Source organism: Hippopotamus amphibius, chromosome 6, assembly GCF_030028045.1.
Source record: "Hippopotamus amphibius kiboko isolate mHipAmp2 chromosome 6, mHipAmp2.hap2, whole genome shotgun sequence".
In the NCBI taxonomy this organism is placed as follows: domain Eukaryota; kingdom Metazoa; phylum Chordata; class Mammalia; order Artiodactyla; family Hippopotamidae; genus Hippopotamus; species Hippopotamus amphibius.
In genome coordinates this window covers 144,548,954-144,564,401 of record NC_080191.1, presented here as the reverse complement: position 1 = coordinate 144,564,401, position 15,448 = coordinate 144,548,954, and the positions used below count along the sequence as shown (strand labels likewise).

Sequence of the window (15,448 nt, the reverse complement as noted above, 5' to 3'; positions counted from 1 at the left end):
TTGGGAGATGTGTCTGGCAGTAAAAAGCAAAGTTATCTCTGTTTACTGCATCTTTTCAAGTGACAACACATCCAAAATTACCTGTGATCTTTAAAATTTCTGCCTTTAATTCAAATGGGTGGATTGAAATAATTTTAAGACTTTGTAGTAATGAGATAGTACAGAATAATGTCATTTTGGAATTTTTGAACTAATTGAAAGAAAAAGATTAAAATCATATCCTCAGAATTGACTTGGCAGGTACAGCCCTCACTTCTCCCAGAAACATGTCCATGAATCCTATGGAGGAAACATACAAATGCAATACACTTGTCAGATATAGAATGTCCTTTGTGGCCTCCATCCAGTATTGAAGAGATTACAGATCACCTTTTTCCCTAAGAAAATATTATTCTGAAGAATGTGCCCTATTCCTAATCAGATTAGGAAATCCAAGGAGAAAATCATACCAGTTCTTATCCATATGCAAAAATATGAAAGAAAAGTAAATATGTGAAATAATTTAGAGAGACTAAAAGGGGAAAAGCACATTTGGTGTGTGTGTGCAGGTGAGCGGATGTTTACATGGAGGGGGAGGAACAGTAAGAAAGACAGAGATACAAAAAGAAAAAAGCCAATAGGAAATGGAAGAAGCAGGAAAATTGAAGGAAAAAATTAAATAATTTAAAGCCATGTTTTCACCTTAACTCCTAAGGTTCTCTTTCCAGGATAAAAATCTTGGCATTTATTATGTTCTGTCTTATACACAAATACCAGGTTCCCATAGTGCCTCAGGTATTTTATAATATTATGTGTGAGAAGTAGGTAGATGGTAAAATGTCATCTTCGATTTAAGTCCTGGGGAGATGAAGATGAATATCGAATTTAAGAGAAAATAGGAAGTTCTAAAGCTAAGTGAGCAACTGACACAGAGAAATACAATTTTCCCTTCTGTAAGTTCTGCAGAAGTCATATTACCATTAGAAAATGAAAAAAAAAAAAAAAGGAAATAACTGAAAAGATGAAATGGGGGAACAAAAACCATAATGGACATCCATTTTTCTTAACCTATGGCAATATTTGGTTTCTGGGCTCACACAAAATGATTCTAATCTAGAAAAATTATAGATAAAATGAATAATTTAGGCAATATAAACTTAGAATATTTACTTATGATGAAAATAATACACGTTCATTAGGAGAAAAATTGGAAGTACAAACAGGCAAGAAGAAAAAGATGAAAAGATGTAGAAAACAAACTTATGGTTACCAGGGGATAGGGGGAGGGATAAATTGGGAGACTGGGATTGACATATACACACTACTATGTATAAAATAGGTAACTAATAAGGACCTACTGTATAGCACAGGGAACTCTACTCAATACTCTGTAATGAATGGCCTATATGGGAAAAGAATCTAAAGAAGAGTGGATATATGTATGTGTATAACTAATTCGCTTTGCTGTACACCTGAAACTAACACAACATTGTAAATCACCTATACGCCAATAAAAATGTTTCAAAAAAAAAGGAAAGCATTAGCAACAAAACCACCACTAACACTTAGGTATTTCATTCTTCAGGTCTTATTCTGAGCATGCTTATGCAAATAAACAAATATACATTTGATAAAAGTGAGGATGTAGCATATACAGTTTATAACCTGTTTTACCACTTAAAAACATACAGCCAGTACATTTTGGAGTTAATTAATGTGAGTGTCCACAGACATCAGTACTCCTAATGACCCCCTAGGAATCTATCGGGTAGCATTTTAAACATTCTCTTATTTTAAAATATTTAAATTGTTTACACACTTTAACTGCGAAGACATTTCTTTAAATACCTTCAAGCACACATGTTAGAGTACCTGACTAAATTCGTCATTAGAATAAATTCTTTGAAATGGGATTGCTGAGTCAGTTTAAAAGGCCTTTGAGTCCTGCTAAATTGCCATCCCAGCCATGTGTGGGCTCCACCACCAGCAGTATATGGAAATGGCTGTCTCTGAGCAAACACCAAATATTGTCACTGTCTTAAAACTGCTGTTTTGATAGATCATCACTGTTTTAAGTTTTATTTTTTAATTATTTGTGAGAGTAAACATTTTTCACATGTTTATTAACCTTTAATAATTCAATAACAAACTTGAAAGAGGTATATGATGTCTGCTAGACTAATTCCTATTGCGGCCTTAAGAGAAGCACATCCTAGCCTCTTGAATGAATCCAATGGGCTGCACTCACCGTCATACAAATAGCCTTCTCTGTTATTGAACCACCCTTTATTATAGAAGGGCTCTAATTGTAAGTCGTATCTATCCATTTGTAGAACATGCTCTCACCCATCTTCATTCTTATTCTAGGGCAACAAAGAACAAATCTACTCCGTCTTGTATTATCTGACACATTTTTCTTTGGCTACCATTAAAAAAATATTTATGGGGGAAAGGTTAATTATTAGAAACCAGGATAAAAGAATTACATAGGAAATAAAACATAAATTTGCATTAACTTCTCAGTAAGTTTCTATAAGGCAGAAGGCATACTTAAAATTAATGTTTCTTAGACATATGAAATAACCATGTTCTAAATTCCACATTGTTATTAGAAGGGAACTGATATTTATAAGACCTGCCAGTAGAGCTTTTGTGAGAAAATAAATTAGGAAAATTATAAATATAAGTAACATACATATGAAATAAGAATATTAGAACTGGCCATAGGGGCAGTTGGAACTTCTCCTCTGAGTGGAAAATATTATATTATTCTTTCTTAAAGTAATAGTAGACAATATTTATTAAGTTCTTACCATATTCCAGGTACCGTTCTAAGATTTCTTGTATGTTTTACTCATTTAACTGTCACTATAATCCTTGGCGATATCTGCGGTTCTAATCTCCATTTCATGAGTAGGAAAGCAAGACAGAAAAGAGTTAAGTGATTTACACAACCACGAGAGGTTAACCAGAAACTCCAAAGTAGGCATTCTAGCTCCAGAGTCAGTACACTTTGCCGCTGCTCTATTCCAACAAACAACATGTGACAATATTGAAAATTTGTTGGTCTTTGAGTCAAGTGATCAAATGTTTTGTCGAGTACCTGCTATGGGTAAGCCACTGCTCTAGGCACCCTCCCTTTCCTTTAGGGCACTTGCGGATTTGTCACACATCATTCCTCCTTTCTATATCCAGAACTGAGAGTTGGGAGATTTAGTCTTTCCTTCTCACAGAATTGATGGGAAGGATGACAGAGCCCATAGTAGGCCCCCTTCTAGCATCACCACATAAGATATTTTTGCAAAAGTTTTAAACTATCTATGCTCCTATTACATTCTTTGGCTTCTTTGTATTTGTCCGCTAGAAATATTGGAATCTTAGGAATATTCATCTGTTTCCAGTTCCCTGTACATTCTCAGAGTAACCATTTTCCCAAAAGTCAAATGTCTATGCAAAAGAAGCAATAGGCTGACCTTTAAATATGAGGTTGATTCTACAGTCTAGTTGTTTGAAGCACTCCCCTTTGTCTTGGCACTTTATCGGTATGGCAGTCATCTAATTAATGCAATTTGTTGTGACTCTCTAGGAGATGCTCTTTTACCATCTGATTTCCTCTTTTCCTCTGTAGATTAATTCTTTAGTGGAGATAGGCAAAGTCTTTTTGTTTTGTACAAAAGATGCTCAATTTAAATACCACTAGATAAGAGAACTAGAAAACAAAGGGTCTAAAAGCAGGAAAGAGTTCAGGGTGTTTGTAGAAAAACTAAGGTCTGTTGTTAACTAGTCCAAAGATAGACCTCCTTCAAACTTTTGCACCTCAGTTTATTTCAATAATACTTTTTAAGGAAAGAAAAACGTATTCTACAAGGCCTAACTGCACCGTAATCTACCTTTCTTGTATCCACCACCAACTTCTTGTTACAGATTCTCTTTCTATCTTAAAATGACTCTCTAAAGATACCATCATTCTTGTCTTCAAAGCCCAGATAGTGGCTGAATGATATGTCTTTTTTTAAATTAATTTTTATTGGAGTATAGTTTCTGTATAATATTGTGTTAATTTCTGCTATACAGAAAAGTGAATCAGTTATACATATATCCCCCCTTTTTTAGATTTCCTTCCCATTTCAGTCACCACAGAGCATTGAGTAGTGTTCCCTGTGCTATACAGTAGGTTCTAATTAGTTATCTTTTTTATACATAGTAGTGTATATATATCAATCCCAATCTCCCAATTCATCCCACCCCGCCTTTCCCCCTTGGTATCCATATCTTGTTTTCTACTTTTGTGTCTCTATTTCTGCTTTACAAATAAATTTATCTGTACCATTTTTCTAGGTTCCATATATGTCATGTTATACAATATTTGTTTTTCTCTTTCTGACTTTACTCTGTATGACAGTCTCTGGGTCTACCCATGTCTCTGCAAATGACACTATCTCATTGTTTATTATGGCTAATGTGCCATTGTCTATATGTACCACATCTTCTTTATCCATTCATCTGTTGATGGGCATTTAGGTTGCTTCCATGTTCTGGCTATTGTAAATAGTGCTGCAATGAATACTGGGGTGCATCTATCTTTTGGAATTATGGTTTTCTCTGGATATCTACCCAGGAGTGGGATTGCTAGGTCCTGTGGTAGTTCTATCTTTAGTTTTTTAAGGAACCTCCATACTGTTCTCCATGGTGGCTGTACCAATTTACATTCCCACCAACAGTGTAAAAGGGTTCCATTTTCTCCACACCCCCTGCAGCGTTTACTGTTTGTAGATTTTTTGATGATGGCCATTCTGACCAGTGTGAGGTGATACCTCATTGTAGTTTTGATTTGCATTCCTCTAGTAATTAGTGATGTTGAGCATCTTTTCATGTGTTTGTTGGCCATCTGTATGTCTTCTTTGGAGAAATGTCTATATAGATCTTCTGCCCATTTTTTGATTGGGTTATTTGCTTTTTTGTTATTGAGCTTTATGAGCTGTTTATATATTTTAGAGGTAATCCCTTGTCAGTTGCTTTGCATGCAAATATTTTTCTCCCATTCTGAGGGTTGAATAATTTGTATTATTCATGGGAGATAGTATATTGTGAGGGAGTTCATTCCATTGTGATTTGGGGGAAAGCTGCTACCTACCCTCAATCTTTTGCATGACGAAGATTTCCTCAAAAAAAACTTAAAAATTCCTAATAATTTATGTAGGTACTACCCCCACTCAAGGAGGTAAAGCTTAACTCTCTGCTTCAGCATCCTTAAGTGTAGGCTGTGCTTGGAAACTTGCTTCCTGAGAGTAGTGTATAGAAAGGAAGGGAAAAAGTAACTTTGCAGAAACTTGACAAACACAACTTTGGCCAGGTGATAAAGTTAACATCAACAGCGGTAAGTCAGGTTGATAGCATGTGCCCTTGATAAGATGAAATGAGAATTACACTTCATCTCTGTTATCTTCCTCCCAGCAACGCATAACCCCCGTCTAACCATAAGAAAAACATCAGACAAATCCAAATTGAAGGAGATTCTACCAAAAAGACCTGACCGATATTTCTTAAAACTATCAAGGTCATCAAAAACAGGGAAAGTCTGAGAAATTACCATAGACCAGAGGAAACTAAGGAGTCAGAAAACTAAATGTAATGTGGTATGCTGGGATAGAAAAAGGACATTAGGAAAAAAAAAAAAAACTAGGAAAATCGTAATAAAATACTGAGTTTAGTTCATAATAATATACCAATATTGATTTTGTAAATACCAGGACTCTGTACTATCTTTGCAACTTTTCTGTGAATCTAAAACTGCTCTGAAATGAAAAATTTACTTTTAAGCTCATTTGGGTTTGAGCGATACGGTCAACTAGGGCAGAGGAAAAGGAAGGAGGGAAATTAACATTTATTGAATACTATTACTTATTAGGCCCATTGCTGAGTGTTCATCCATCTTATCTCCTTTAAAAGCACAGTAAGAATCTCATACAGAGCAGGAAATTGAGGCTGAGAGCATAGGAAACATCTCAAGGTTCTATAGCTACTCGATATGTAGCAAAAGGGGGAGAGCAGTAACCCTAAAGGGTTAAAGGATGCAAGGAAAGGAGGCAGAAGGGAGAGGGCAGGCCCCATGGCTCTCAGTGATTTTGTGAAAAATCGGCACGCTTTCTGGCCCGATGCTTCCAAGAGAATAATAACAATTTTTGGCAACATAGCTTGTAGCTGTTCAGGTTGAGGTCTGTGACCGTGAATGTTAAACATATTTGAGACCATTTCCCGTTTTCTGACTAGAATTATATACAGCTATGTAATGGTTTTACTTTCTGTGTTTTATTGACAGAAACTTTTTCTGTGGATTCAAGCTAACCTAAAGTTCATATAGATTCATATGACAAGCCTCAAAAACACTGAACTTTTTTTTTCTTTTTGCATTTGGGATACCATACGTGAAGATCCAGGCACAGCACTGGATAAAAGAGCTTTTGACACATACACTGATTAGCCCATATAATTTACACAAAGGGCAAGGATAGTGTGTGTTTCTGTGACATTTTCTTCTATGTAGTTTTTTCTCTGATCTTCCAGTTGTTAGGGAACAGGACCTTTGCTTAACTAGCTTCTCCTCCTCTGTGGTTCTTACCCTTTTATACCATCGCCGGGCCAGCAGGCATTTTATTCAAAGGTATGACTTGATTGGTATAAACAAATGTCACTACTTAGGTCCATAGAATAGAGATTTTTTTGTTAAGGGTATGTAGTTATGGCCATAAAGTGTCTGTTCATTCTTTGTGGTTGATATTTTGTTTCATCATAAATTATTTTCTTCCAGTGTCAGACCATTTGAAGTCATAAATTTAGGTATGAAATATAAGGAAAGACATTTTTATAAGAAAAAGCCACATAACCTTTACAATGGTGAAGTTATACAAAAATCATTCAGTAAGTAATCACGGTTGATATATTTTTATCATATTATTTTATAGATTGGTATGAAGATAACAAGAAACTGCTCTATGTGCCAGCAATGTTGGTATCCTTAATAAATCTGCAAGTAAGGTCTTGTGATCTCCTTTTAAGAAAGGAGGAAAGTGAGGCTCAGAGAGATTAAGTGACTCGTCCAAGACTTCACAGTGTACAACAGGCAGAAGTGTAAGATCTAAGCCAGAAAACATGTGGAAAGAGCCCACTATAGTTTCCGAAATAGAGTTGGCACAGAATGTTAATTCTCTCTCCTAAGTGTTTAAAAGATAAAAATAAAATTAAAACTATTTTTGTTCTCAGAAAGCCCAAAGCCACATAGAACAACGTATTTGTTTACTTGTGGCTGACCAGAAAAAAATGTAAAAAATAATTGAAACAAAAGAATTGTTATCATACTGAAGTGTATTATTTAGAAGAGTAGTAAGAATCATTCTCGAAGCTCTGTCATGTAATGAGAACATTTCACTCACTACAAATCTTTTGTCAACTTATGTCCAAGAGGAAGCTGCAGTTTCATAGAGCAAATATGCTCATTTCTGTTTAAATTTTGCGGTCAAAGTGTACATTATTATTTGTTAATATTCAATGCATATTTATAAACTAATCTATTCCATTGGGGTTTTGCCAGGATTGCATGAGATAATATATGTGAAGCACTTAATGCCTGGCATACTATAGAAACTCAATACAATTTTATTAGTAATATTAATAATAATAATAATTACTATTATTATTATTATACCTTGGAGCACAACTTTTGGAGTGAAATATATTTTAGTTGATGTCCAAGGTCTACCATTTACCAGTTATGTAAATTCAGGCATGTTACTAAAGTATCTTGAGCCTTGATTTCCTTATCTGTCAAAAAGGCATGATGGTACTTTACAGGTTGTGAAGATTTCTCTTTTGGTTTGACGTAACACATTGGTTCCCAAAGTACCTTCCCTGGTCTACCAGCATCAGCATCACTGAGAACTTAGGTAAATTCTGGGGCCCCATCCCCACCCAACTCAGTTAGAAACAGGAGTGGTGCACGTGGTTTATGCTTTAAGAAGCCCTGCAGGCGATTCTGATGCCTGGTACAGTTTGAGAATCACTGACATAGCACATGACTTGCCTCTGAGCAGGTGCTGATTATGTATTAGTTTACTTTTCCTAGGTACTGAGCCACCATGATGACAAAAGCAGAGACAGTTTTTACCTTCGCAGCGCTAACAATCAAGCAAACATAGAATCACATCTTGAATTAAGTTTTTATGGACTTCTATTCCATTACCCATTTATCCCATGAAGCAAAAAGAAAACCTTTTCATTTTGTCCAAGACTTTGCTTGTAAGGACGTAATTAAGTCTTCCTTCCCATTATCTCATTGTATGCATCATAGATACAATAATAAAGATCTGGTTTACATTTTAGCAAAATGAAATTGTACCTGCAAACTCAAAATTTTAGATATGTGTTTAAATTAAATGCTGAAAAATAGATTCCATCTCACAAAGCCTTCAGTTTTCTTGCAGATAAAAGAGAAACTGGAGCTTTTCCAAAACTGCAGAATACTCATTTTCAAGGGAAAATAGCAAAAGAATACAAAATGAAAAATAAATGAATGGGGAGCCTTGCGTTTCTTTCGGTCCCTTTGAATAAAAGGACCATGGATTTATCTTGAACAGCTGTGTTTATAGGGTTTGCTGATCACTGCAGCTGTACCAGCTGAGTAACAGGAAGGTTAAATTTTTTTAAAAAAGTTAACTTGGAAATGTGCTAGCTCTTTCTGAGGAATTAATGATATTGTACTTTTTTTTCCATCCTCCCTTAAAACCTGCTGTTGTGAAGGCGGTTTTAGGTCGTTAAGCATTGGAACCTTGAAAGAACTACCTGAAGTGAATAAACCAGCTTTTCTTCTAGACCCTGAGAAATACTTTAGGGAAGAGCCAGAGGACAAGTGTTCCCAAACTCCAGAGCTTCCATCACTTTCTGAAAGTAAGTCCTCAACCATCATACCACATCCATCCTCTCTCTCCATGAAACTCAACCCATTAAGAAAACAAAGTAGAAAAGCACGAAAGTAACACGTGTTCGCCCTGTAGGTTGCAGTGATATGAAGCGTGATTTGACTCTTAAGATTTATAGCTCAGCTGCTCATCTGTGCTCTCAGAAAGGACAGCCAACAGGCTGAAATACATAGGAGGAATATTTTCATTTTGTCACTTTTCTGAAGTCAGAATGCCATGAATACACATGAGTCTGCTATGAATGAGAACTCCTTCCCCCAAATAATCTTAATTTTCAGATCTGATACCAGAGAAAGAGACATCCCGAGACTGCTTCAGAACAGAGTCTCTGACAATTTGGTTTTTTTCTTTTCATATGAAACACTATACACAGCTGCTACTTAAAGTGTATTGTCTTAGAGCCTTCCAGCTGCAGTGCTAGGCTAATATGATGAGAGGACAAGAAAGCTTAACTTAGAAGTGAAGGATCTCTGAGGATTTGGAAACAAGATGTGCAAAAGAATGCTCTATTTTTCAGACAGTTGTAGGCTTCCAAGTGTCTAAGAATTTGAAGAGTAATTTCTGTACAAACATCCTACCCGCAAAGAGGGACCCGACGGGAGAGCAGTCAACATAACCTGCTACTCAGCGAGGTACTCACAAAGCATATGGACGCCGCGGGGAACTCATTTAAAATAATTAATGAAAAGAGAAGTTTGCAACTTGTAACAGTCAAAAGATCAGAACTGTGCTCGAACCATCTGAGATCTGTGCTTTCTAAACTTTTCAAATCCTCTGAGATGGGGGTTCAACATCATCCTTGAGAAATAATAACCCTTGTAGGAGGGAGGCCTTTGCGTCTACACTTGAGAAAGTTTAAGCCTCTTATCTCTGCTTGGTTCCCTGTAACAGCTGGTCAACATTTTTTTTTTTAATTCCCCTTGTAAGGAAGGTACAGCTGTCATTCCTCACTGCTGTATCTCCAGTCTAATTATTATCAGCTTCCTTTGCTTTTTCTCAGTCTCTCTTTTCTAAATCTATAATTGTTTATTTGCTCTCAGGGGGATCATCTATGATATCTACTCATTTCTTTTAAAAACATGAATCCATAAACGTTAGGGCTTTAAATAACCTTTAGTGCATCCGACAGGGCTTTCAGTCTATCAGCCTATTGCTTTTTCCCCAGGATGATTCATCTTTAAGAATAAACATGGGGAGGACTGATCTTGTCCTGCTGAGTCACAGACGGAAGAGAATGTGGAGAACAGAAAGTAAGAAAAGATCCAGGGAGCCAGAACAAAGTGTAAAGACCGTCCAGGCATAGTACATGCACACAGAAGGAAACCAAGATGGAGCAAGGAGAGCCAGGAAGTGGGAGAGAGCATGGGTGAGGGCAGTAAATGCCCCTCCTCAGCCCTGGGAGTCTCTGCTTTTGTGAGGAGCCTTGCACATTCTACAGCAGAATTCTCCTTCATCTGCAGATAAATTCTCCTCATGCGCAGGAAGGATGTGTGGGGGAAAGTGGGCGTGAATGGCTGGCTGGAAATATCGAAAATATAAAAAAACCCTCTAATATGTTTTCAAAGAGAATTTTTCCTCCTGGATTTCTTCATATAAAATTTGCCTATAGTTTCCACACCGTTTTAAAAAAGATGTTTTCTCTCTTTTGCCTTTCTATTTTCTTCTTCAGCTTTTCTTCCTTTGCTCCCTTTTAAGTATTTCCACTCATCTGCCGTCTTTGCAAGTGAAAATGGTTCCTTTTTTAAAAAAAAGTTCCACCAACTTGAGGGAGAGAGGTATAAACGATTGAGGACAACAGAATGCAGGACACCACGGATGAGTTTCTGTGGAAGCACAGGGTGGGGTGGGGAGAAGGCAGATTAACTCTGCCTGGGGCATGAGAAGGCGTTAGTGGAAGTCACCTCTGAGCTGGGACTTAAAATGAGTAGGAATTCAAAGGGTGAGTGAAGAAGTCAAGATCAAGGAAACATAAGGAAAGACGCATCGGGGATGAATAGGGCAGAAGTCCAGATGATTCCAGGCTGGCTGCAATGGGTGACTTCGGATGGTGTCACATTGACTGAGTTTGACACAAATGAATAAAGTTTGGGATGTGTTGAGTGTGAGGTACTAGTGTGCTATTTAGAAATAAAGGTCTCGAGAAAATGGAGAGGATTGTAACATGGTCTGCACAGCAGTCTGCCACTAGCTAATTCAGAAATCATGTTTGCTCGTGTGTATATGTAGGCTTCCTGTTGAATACTGAATGCCTCTCTGAGCTGGCCCTTGTGCTGGATGGTGGAGGCACAGAACTGACATGTAGAGGCACAGCGTTCAAAGCTCTTGAAGACCAGTTGGGGAAATAGATAAGGAAATAAATCATTATGTTTTACAACAAAGGCTATAACAGGGATAAGCACTGGGTACTGTGGGACCACATGGAGATCCATAGATGAGTTTTAGAGAAATCAGGTTATCCCTGAGCTAGATATTAAAAGTTAACTTGATATTACTCAAGTAAGAAAAAAGGGGGATGATATTTCTGGCAAAGGAGCAGCATATGCAAGGATAAGGTGGTATATGAGCAAGATGGATGGTGTGCTGAGAGGCTACGTGTAGTCCCAGATGGCTGGGTTCTAGAAGAGACATGATGAGAATTAAGGCTGGAGAGGTAAACGAGGGCCAGATCATGGAGCACCTGGTGTATTATATTAAGGGCTTTGGTGTTTATTTTACCAGAAGTGAGGAGCCATTAGAATGTTTTAGTCAAGTATTCTGAATTATCCCATTTTATCTCTTCTATTAAGTCTTTAGTTTTTATATCTCTTCATGTTATCTTTTTAGTGATTACTCTAGACATTACAAGACTATTGTGTCCTTTATTTTTTCTTGGGGTATTAGAGAAGATTGTTTTCATCATTTAAAAGAGATTATTTTCTTCCTGAGATTATTTTCCATCTGAGATTATTTTCCTTCATTCAGAAGAACTTCCTCCAGTATTTCTTATACTGTGGGTCTGCTGGTGAGTAATTTTCCCAGCTTTTATGTGTCTGAAAAATGCATTTATTTCATTTTGACTTTGGAAGGATATTTTCAGTGAGTTTGAAACTCTAGATTGCAGTTTTTTTCAACTCTTTAAAGTTACCATCGCATTGCTTCCTTGCTCCCATAGTTCCTGTTTAAAATTCCACTCTTCATATTATTGTTGCTTCTTTGAATGTAATATTTTTTTTTTCTGGTTGCTTTATAGATTTTTCTCTTTATCCTTGGTTTTTAGCAGTTTTATCATGATGGGCATAAATACAATTTACTCTGTATATATACTACTCGGGTTTGATAGGAATTCTTGAATACATCTTTCTTCAATGTTGAATAATTCTCAGCTATTATCTTTTCAAATAGTGTTTCTTTCCAATTACCACTCTCCAGTCCTTCTGGGATTGCAATTACACATATGTGGGACTTTCATTATATCACAAACGTTTCCTATGTTCTTCTCATTTTTCCATTTTATTTTCCTCTCTGGGTTTCATTTTGGGTATTTTATATTGACTCACTTTTGCATTCACTAATCCTGTCTCTTTTGCCAGTCTCTTTTAAACTGGTGATATCAGTTCCCAATTTCAGATTTTATATATATGTGTGTGCATATATAGTTCTAAAATGCCATTTGAATCTGTTTATATATATTCTAATTCTCAGTTGAAATTACTGTTTTCATCCATTTTGTCCAAATTTTCTCTCTGTTTTCTTTGACATATTTATAACAATGTTAAAATCCTGGCTGCTAACATCAATATCGGCCTGATCCTTGGATCTACTTTTAATGTCTATTTTTTCCTCTTGGTTATTGGTCACATTTTCCTTCTTTCTTGCAAGTCCTGTAATTTCTGTACAATTTTTTTATTATATGAGAGAAATTACGTGTAACAGATCTGTAGATATTGAAGTGAATGTTATTTTCTCTGAGATAGTGCACCCTTTCCTTATTTGGACAGAGAACATGAAGGTTGGTCATGCTAATCCAATTAGGAATTGAGCTCGGTCAGTGCTGGGCTATGGCTTTAGTTAGACTTCGTTTACTTTCAATTTCAAATGTTTGTTTTAGGCCTCTTCCTTTAGTGGAATATTGTCTTCTAAGTACTGCCGGACTGCAGGAAACATTATTCTGCCTCCCCAGTCCAGTCCACAGTTTCCCATTCTACCCTAGCACTCAGAACATGTCCTGTGGGGAACTCTGGCCACCGTTACAAAGTTTCACTAAATTCCAAATCATCACACCAACCCACAAAGTCATCAAAAGCTCTTCTGATTTTCCCTTCCATTAGAAAAGTCTCTCTGTCTATGGTAAGCCTGTTTCTTAGCAATGCACAGACATGATTAATCCCCAGAGGGAAGAAAAGATTTGGCAATCTTAGCTCATCTGAGAAGGGTTCTACTATCTCATGAATTTTAATTTGATAATCTTTGTTTCCACAGCCCTCTGATGGCTTTAAGAATATTATTTCTGTAATTTACCTTTTTTTTTTCTCTGGTGCAGTGAGAAGGATGACCTGCCACTCTTTATTAAATCCTGTCCAGAAATAAAATTCCTGTTGAAATGTTTAGACAGGAAAGTGACATGTCCAGGTTTGCATTTTGGAAAGCTTTCTGGAAACTGTGTAGTGCATGCATTATAATAGGGCTAGACTGAAGGCAGTGTATGTATTAGAGTGGTGGGAACTTGTTGTATGACTGCAGCTACTTGCTTCTGAATTTTCACTTTGCCTTCTACTGGTTGTCTATATCTGGATAAATTACATAAGCTTCATAGTCTCAGTTTCCTCATCTGTAAAATAGGGCTAATGATAGGTGCTTCTCGCAGTTGTGTGGGTTAATTTTATCACCATGACTAGCACATAATAAGCATTCATAAAGGGTAAATATTATTATTTTGAAGATAAGGGGACCCTAGAAAGGAAGTAACTGTTAATTTCAGAAGCTTTACAGAGGTAGAATTTAAAGGATTATGTGCCCTGATGAGATGTTAAGACATGTATAACTATCAGGTATCTAGACCGGATAACAGTGTCAAAGAGAGGTGATTATTAAGAGAGGAAATATAGGAGAAGAAGATGGTTTAGAGTTAGTTTTCAGAATATGTTGAGTTGGAGGTACCTGTGGGACATCTACCAAGAAAAGCTAACACTTTTTCAAGGAACCGACTATAGTAGGGAGGAAAGAAAAAGGACGGTAAATTGAAGAGCAGCTAGAGTCAGGAGCAACTATAATCAAGTCATATTTTAGAATTAATTTTATTTTTAAGTTCATTTTTTTTCTTCTGATTTTAGATATAATATATGCACATTATAGAACATTAGCTGGTAAGAAGTAAAGAGAATTCTAAAGAACACAGGAATACCAGATCTAAAGAGCAGCCCCTACTCCCAGGCCTGATACAGACCGGGGAAGATGCCCATCTAAGCTAGGGTGGAGACCCAGACCTTGTGGGAGAGGGCTTATCCCTGTCTCATGGGATGGCAAGGTGGCAGAGCTGCTGCAGATGGAACTTGCAGAAATCTCTCAGGAGCGTTAGGGGAAGCCATCCACAGGCAAGTGCTGTATCTTAGAACTCACTGCAAAGCCATCAAGGGGGTGCAGGGGAGGCTGTCCACAGGGAGGACTCACACTGGCGGCCCTCCACTTACCTCCTGGGGTATTATGGAGGGTCATGCATTGGATGGTGGCAGACAGGTGGCACTCTGCTGCAAAGTCACCTGAGAGGGTGACATGGGAAACTGCTGGCTCTGGAGAAGCCATACTTACATCATAGGAGTCTGGACCTGGAGAAGGCACTGGAGGAGCTTGGTCCTGGGGAAGTCATGCTGTAGGAGTCTAGTGCTAGAGGACTGCCCTGCAGGAGCCTGATGAGAGGAGCACCTGCTTAGAGAGAAATCTATTTCTCCTCCGATGTCCCTCTAGTGCCCTCTAGTGACAGAGCTCAACATCATACCAGCTGTCAAAGGAGAACGATTTACAGGACTCTGGTCCATTATCACACATCAAGCAGTGAAGAGTGGATTTGGAGCTCAGGGGCAGTGCATTGATAATTGTCATAGTATCGTCTTCTCTGGCTATTCATGCTTTTTATCCCACTCCTGGTCCTTTACATTATTTTGTAACCTTTGAAATCACAGTCATTATTCCTACTAAGTTATAAGGTGTTAATGGTTATGGTTGACTTTTGGAGAATTTGCACTTATAGAAGGAGTAAAACTTGGAAGACTCAAAGCAATAAAGGTATAGTAAGGGCAAAATTTCAAGCATAAGCCTGGATTCAAATCAAGACTCTACTACTTGCTAGCTATATGAGCTTGAGCGGGTCAATTAAACTCTGTATGCCTTAGTTTCGTCAGCTAAAAATGGGCATCATATTAGTTACTGTCCTTATAATATTGCTGTGAACATTAAGTGAAATAACCCACGTGAAGCCCTTAGCACAGAGCCTGTCACCTAATAAGAGTTTGGTACATTTTCTC

General features: G+C 37.2%; 1 protein-coding gene across 1 annotated transcript in view; it reads left to right on the top strand.

Moving 5' to 3' along the window:
* WDR49 (WD repeat domain 49) overlaps window positions 1-15,448 on the top strand; it is a 141,779-nt gene that overhangs the window by 115,887 nt on the left and 10,444 nt on the right. Inside the window, exons 16-17 of the mRNA XM_057737806.1 lie at window positions 6,788-6,897; window positions 8,773-8,919. Coding sequence (XP_057593789.1) covers window positions 6,788-6,897; window positions 8,773-8,919 — 257 coding nt within the window. The remainder of the gene's footprint in view (window positions 1-6,787; window positions 6,898-8,772; window positions 8,920-15,448) is intronic.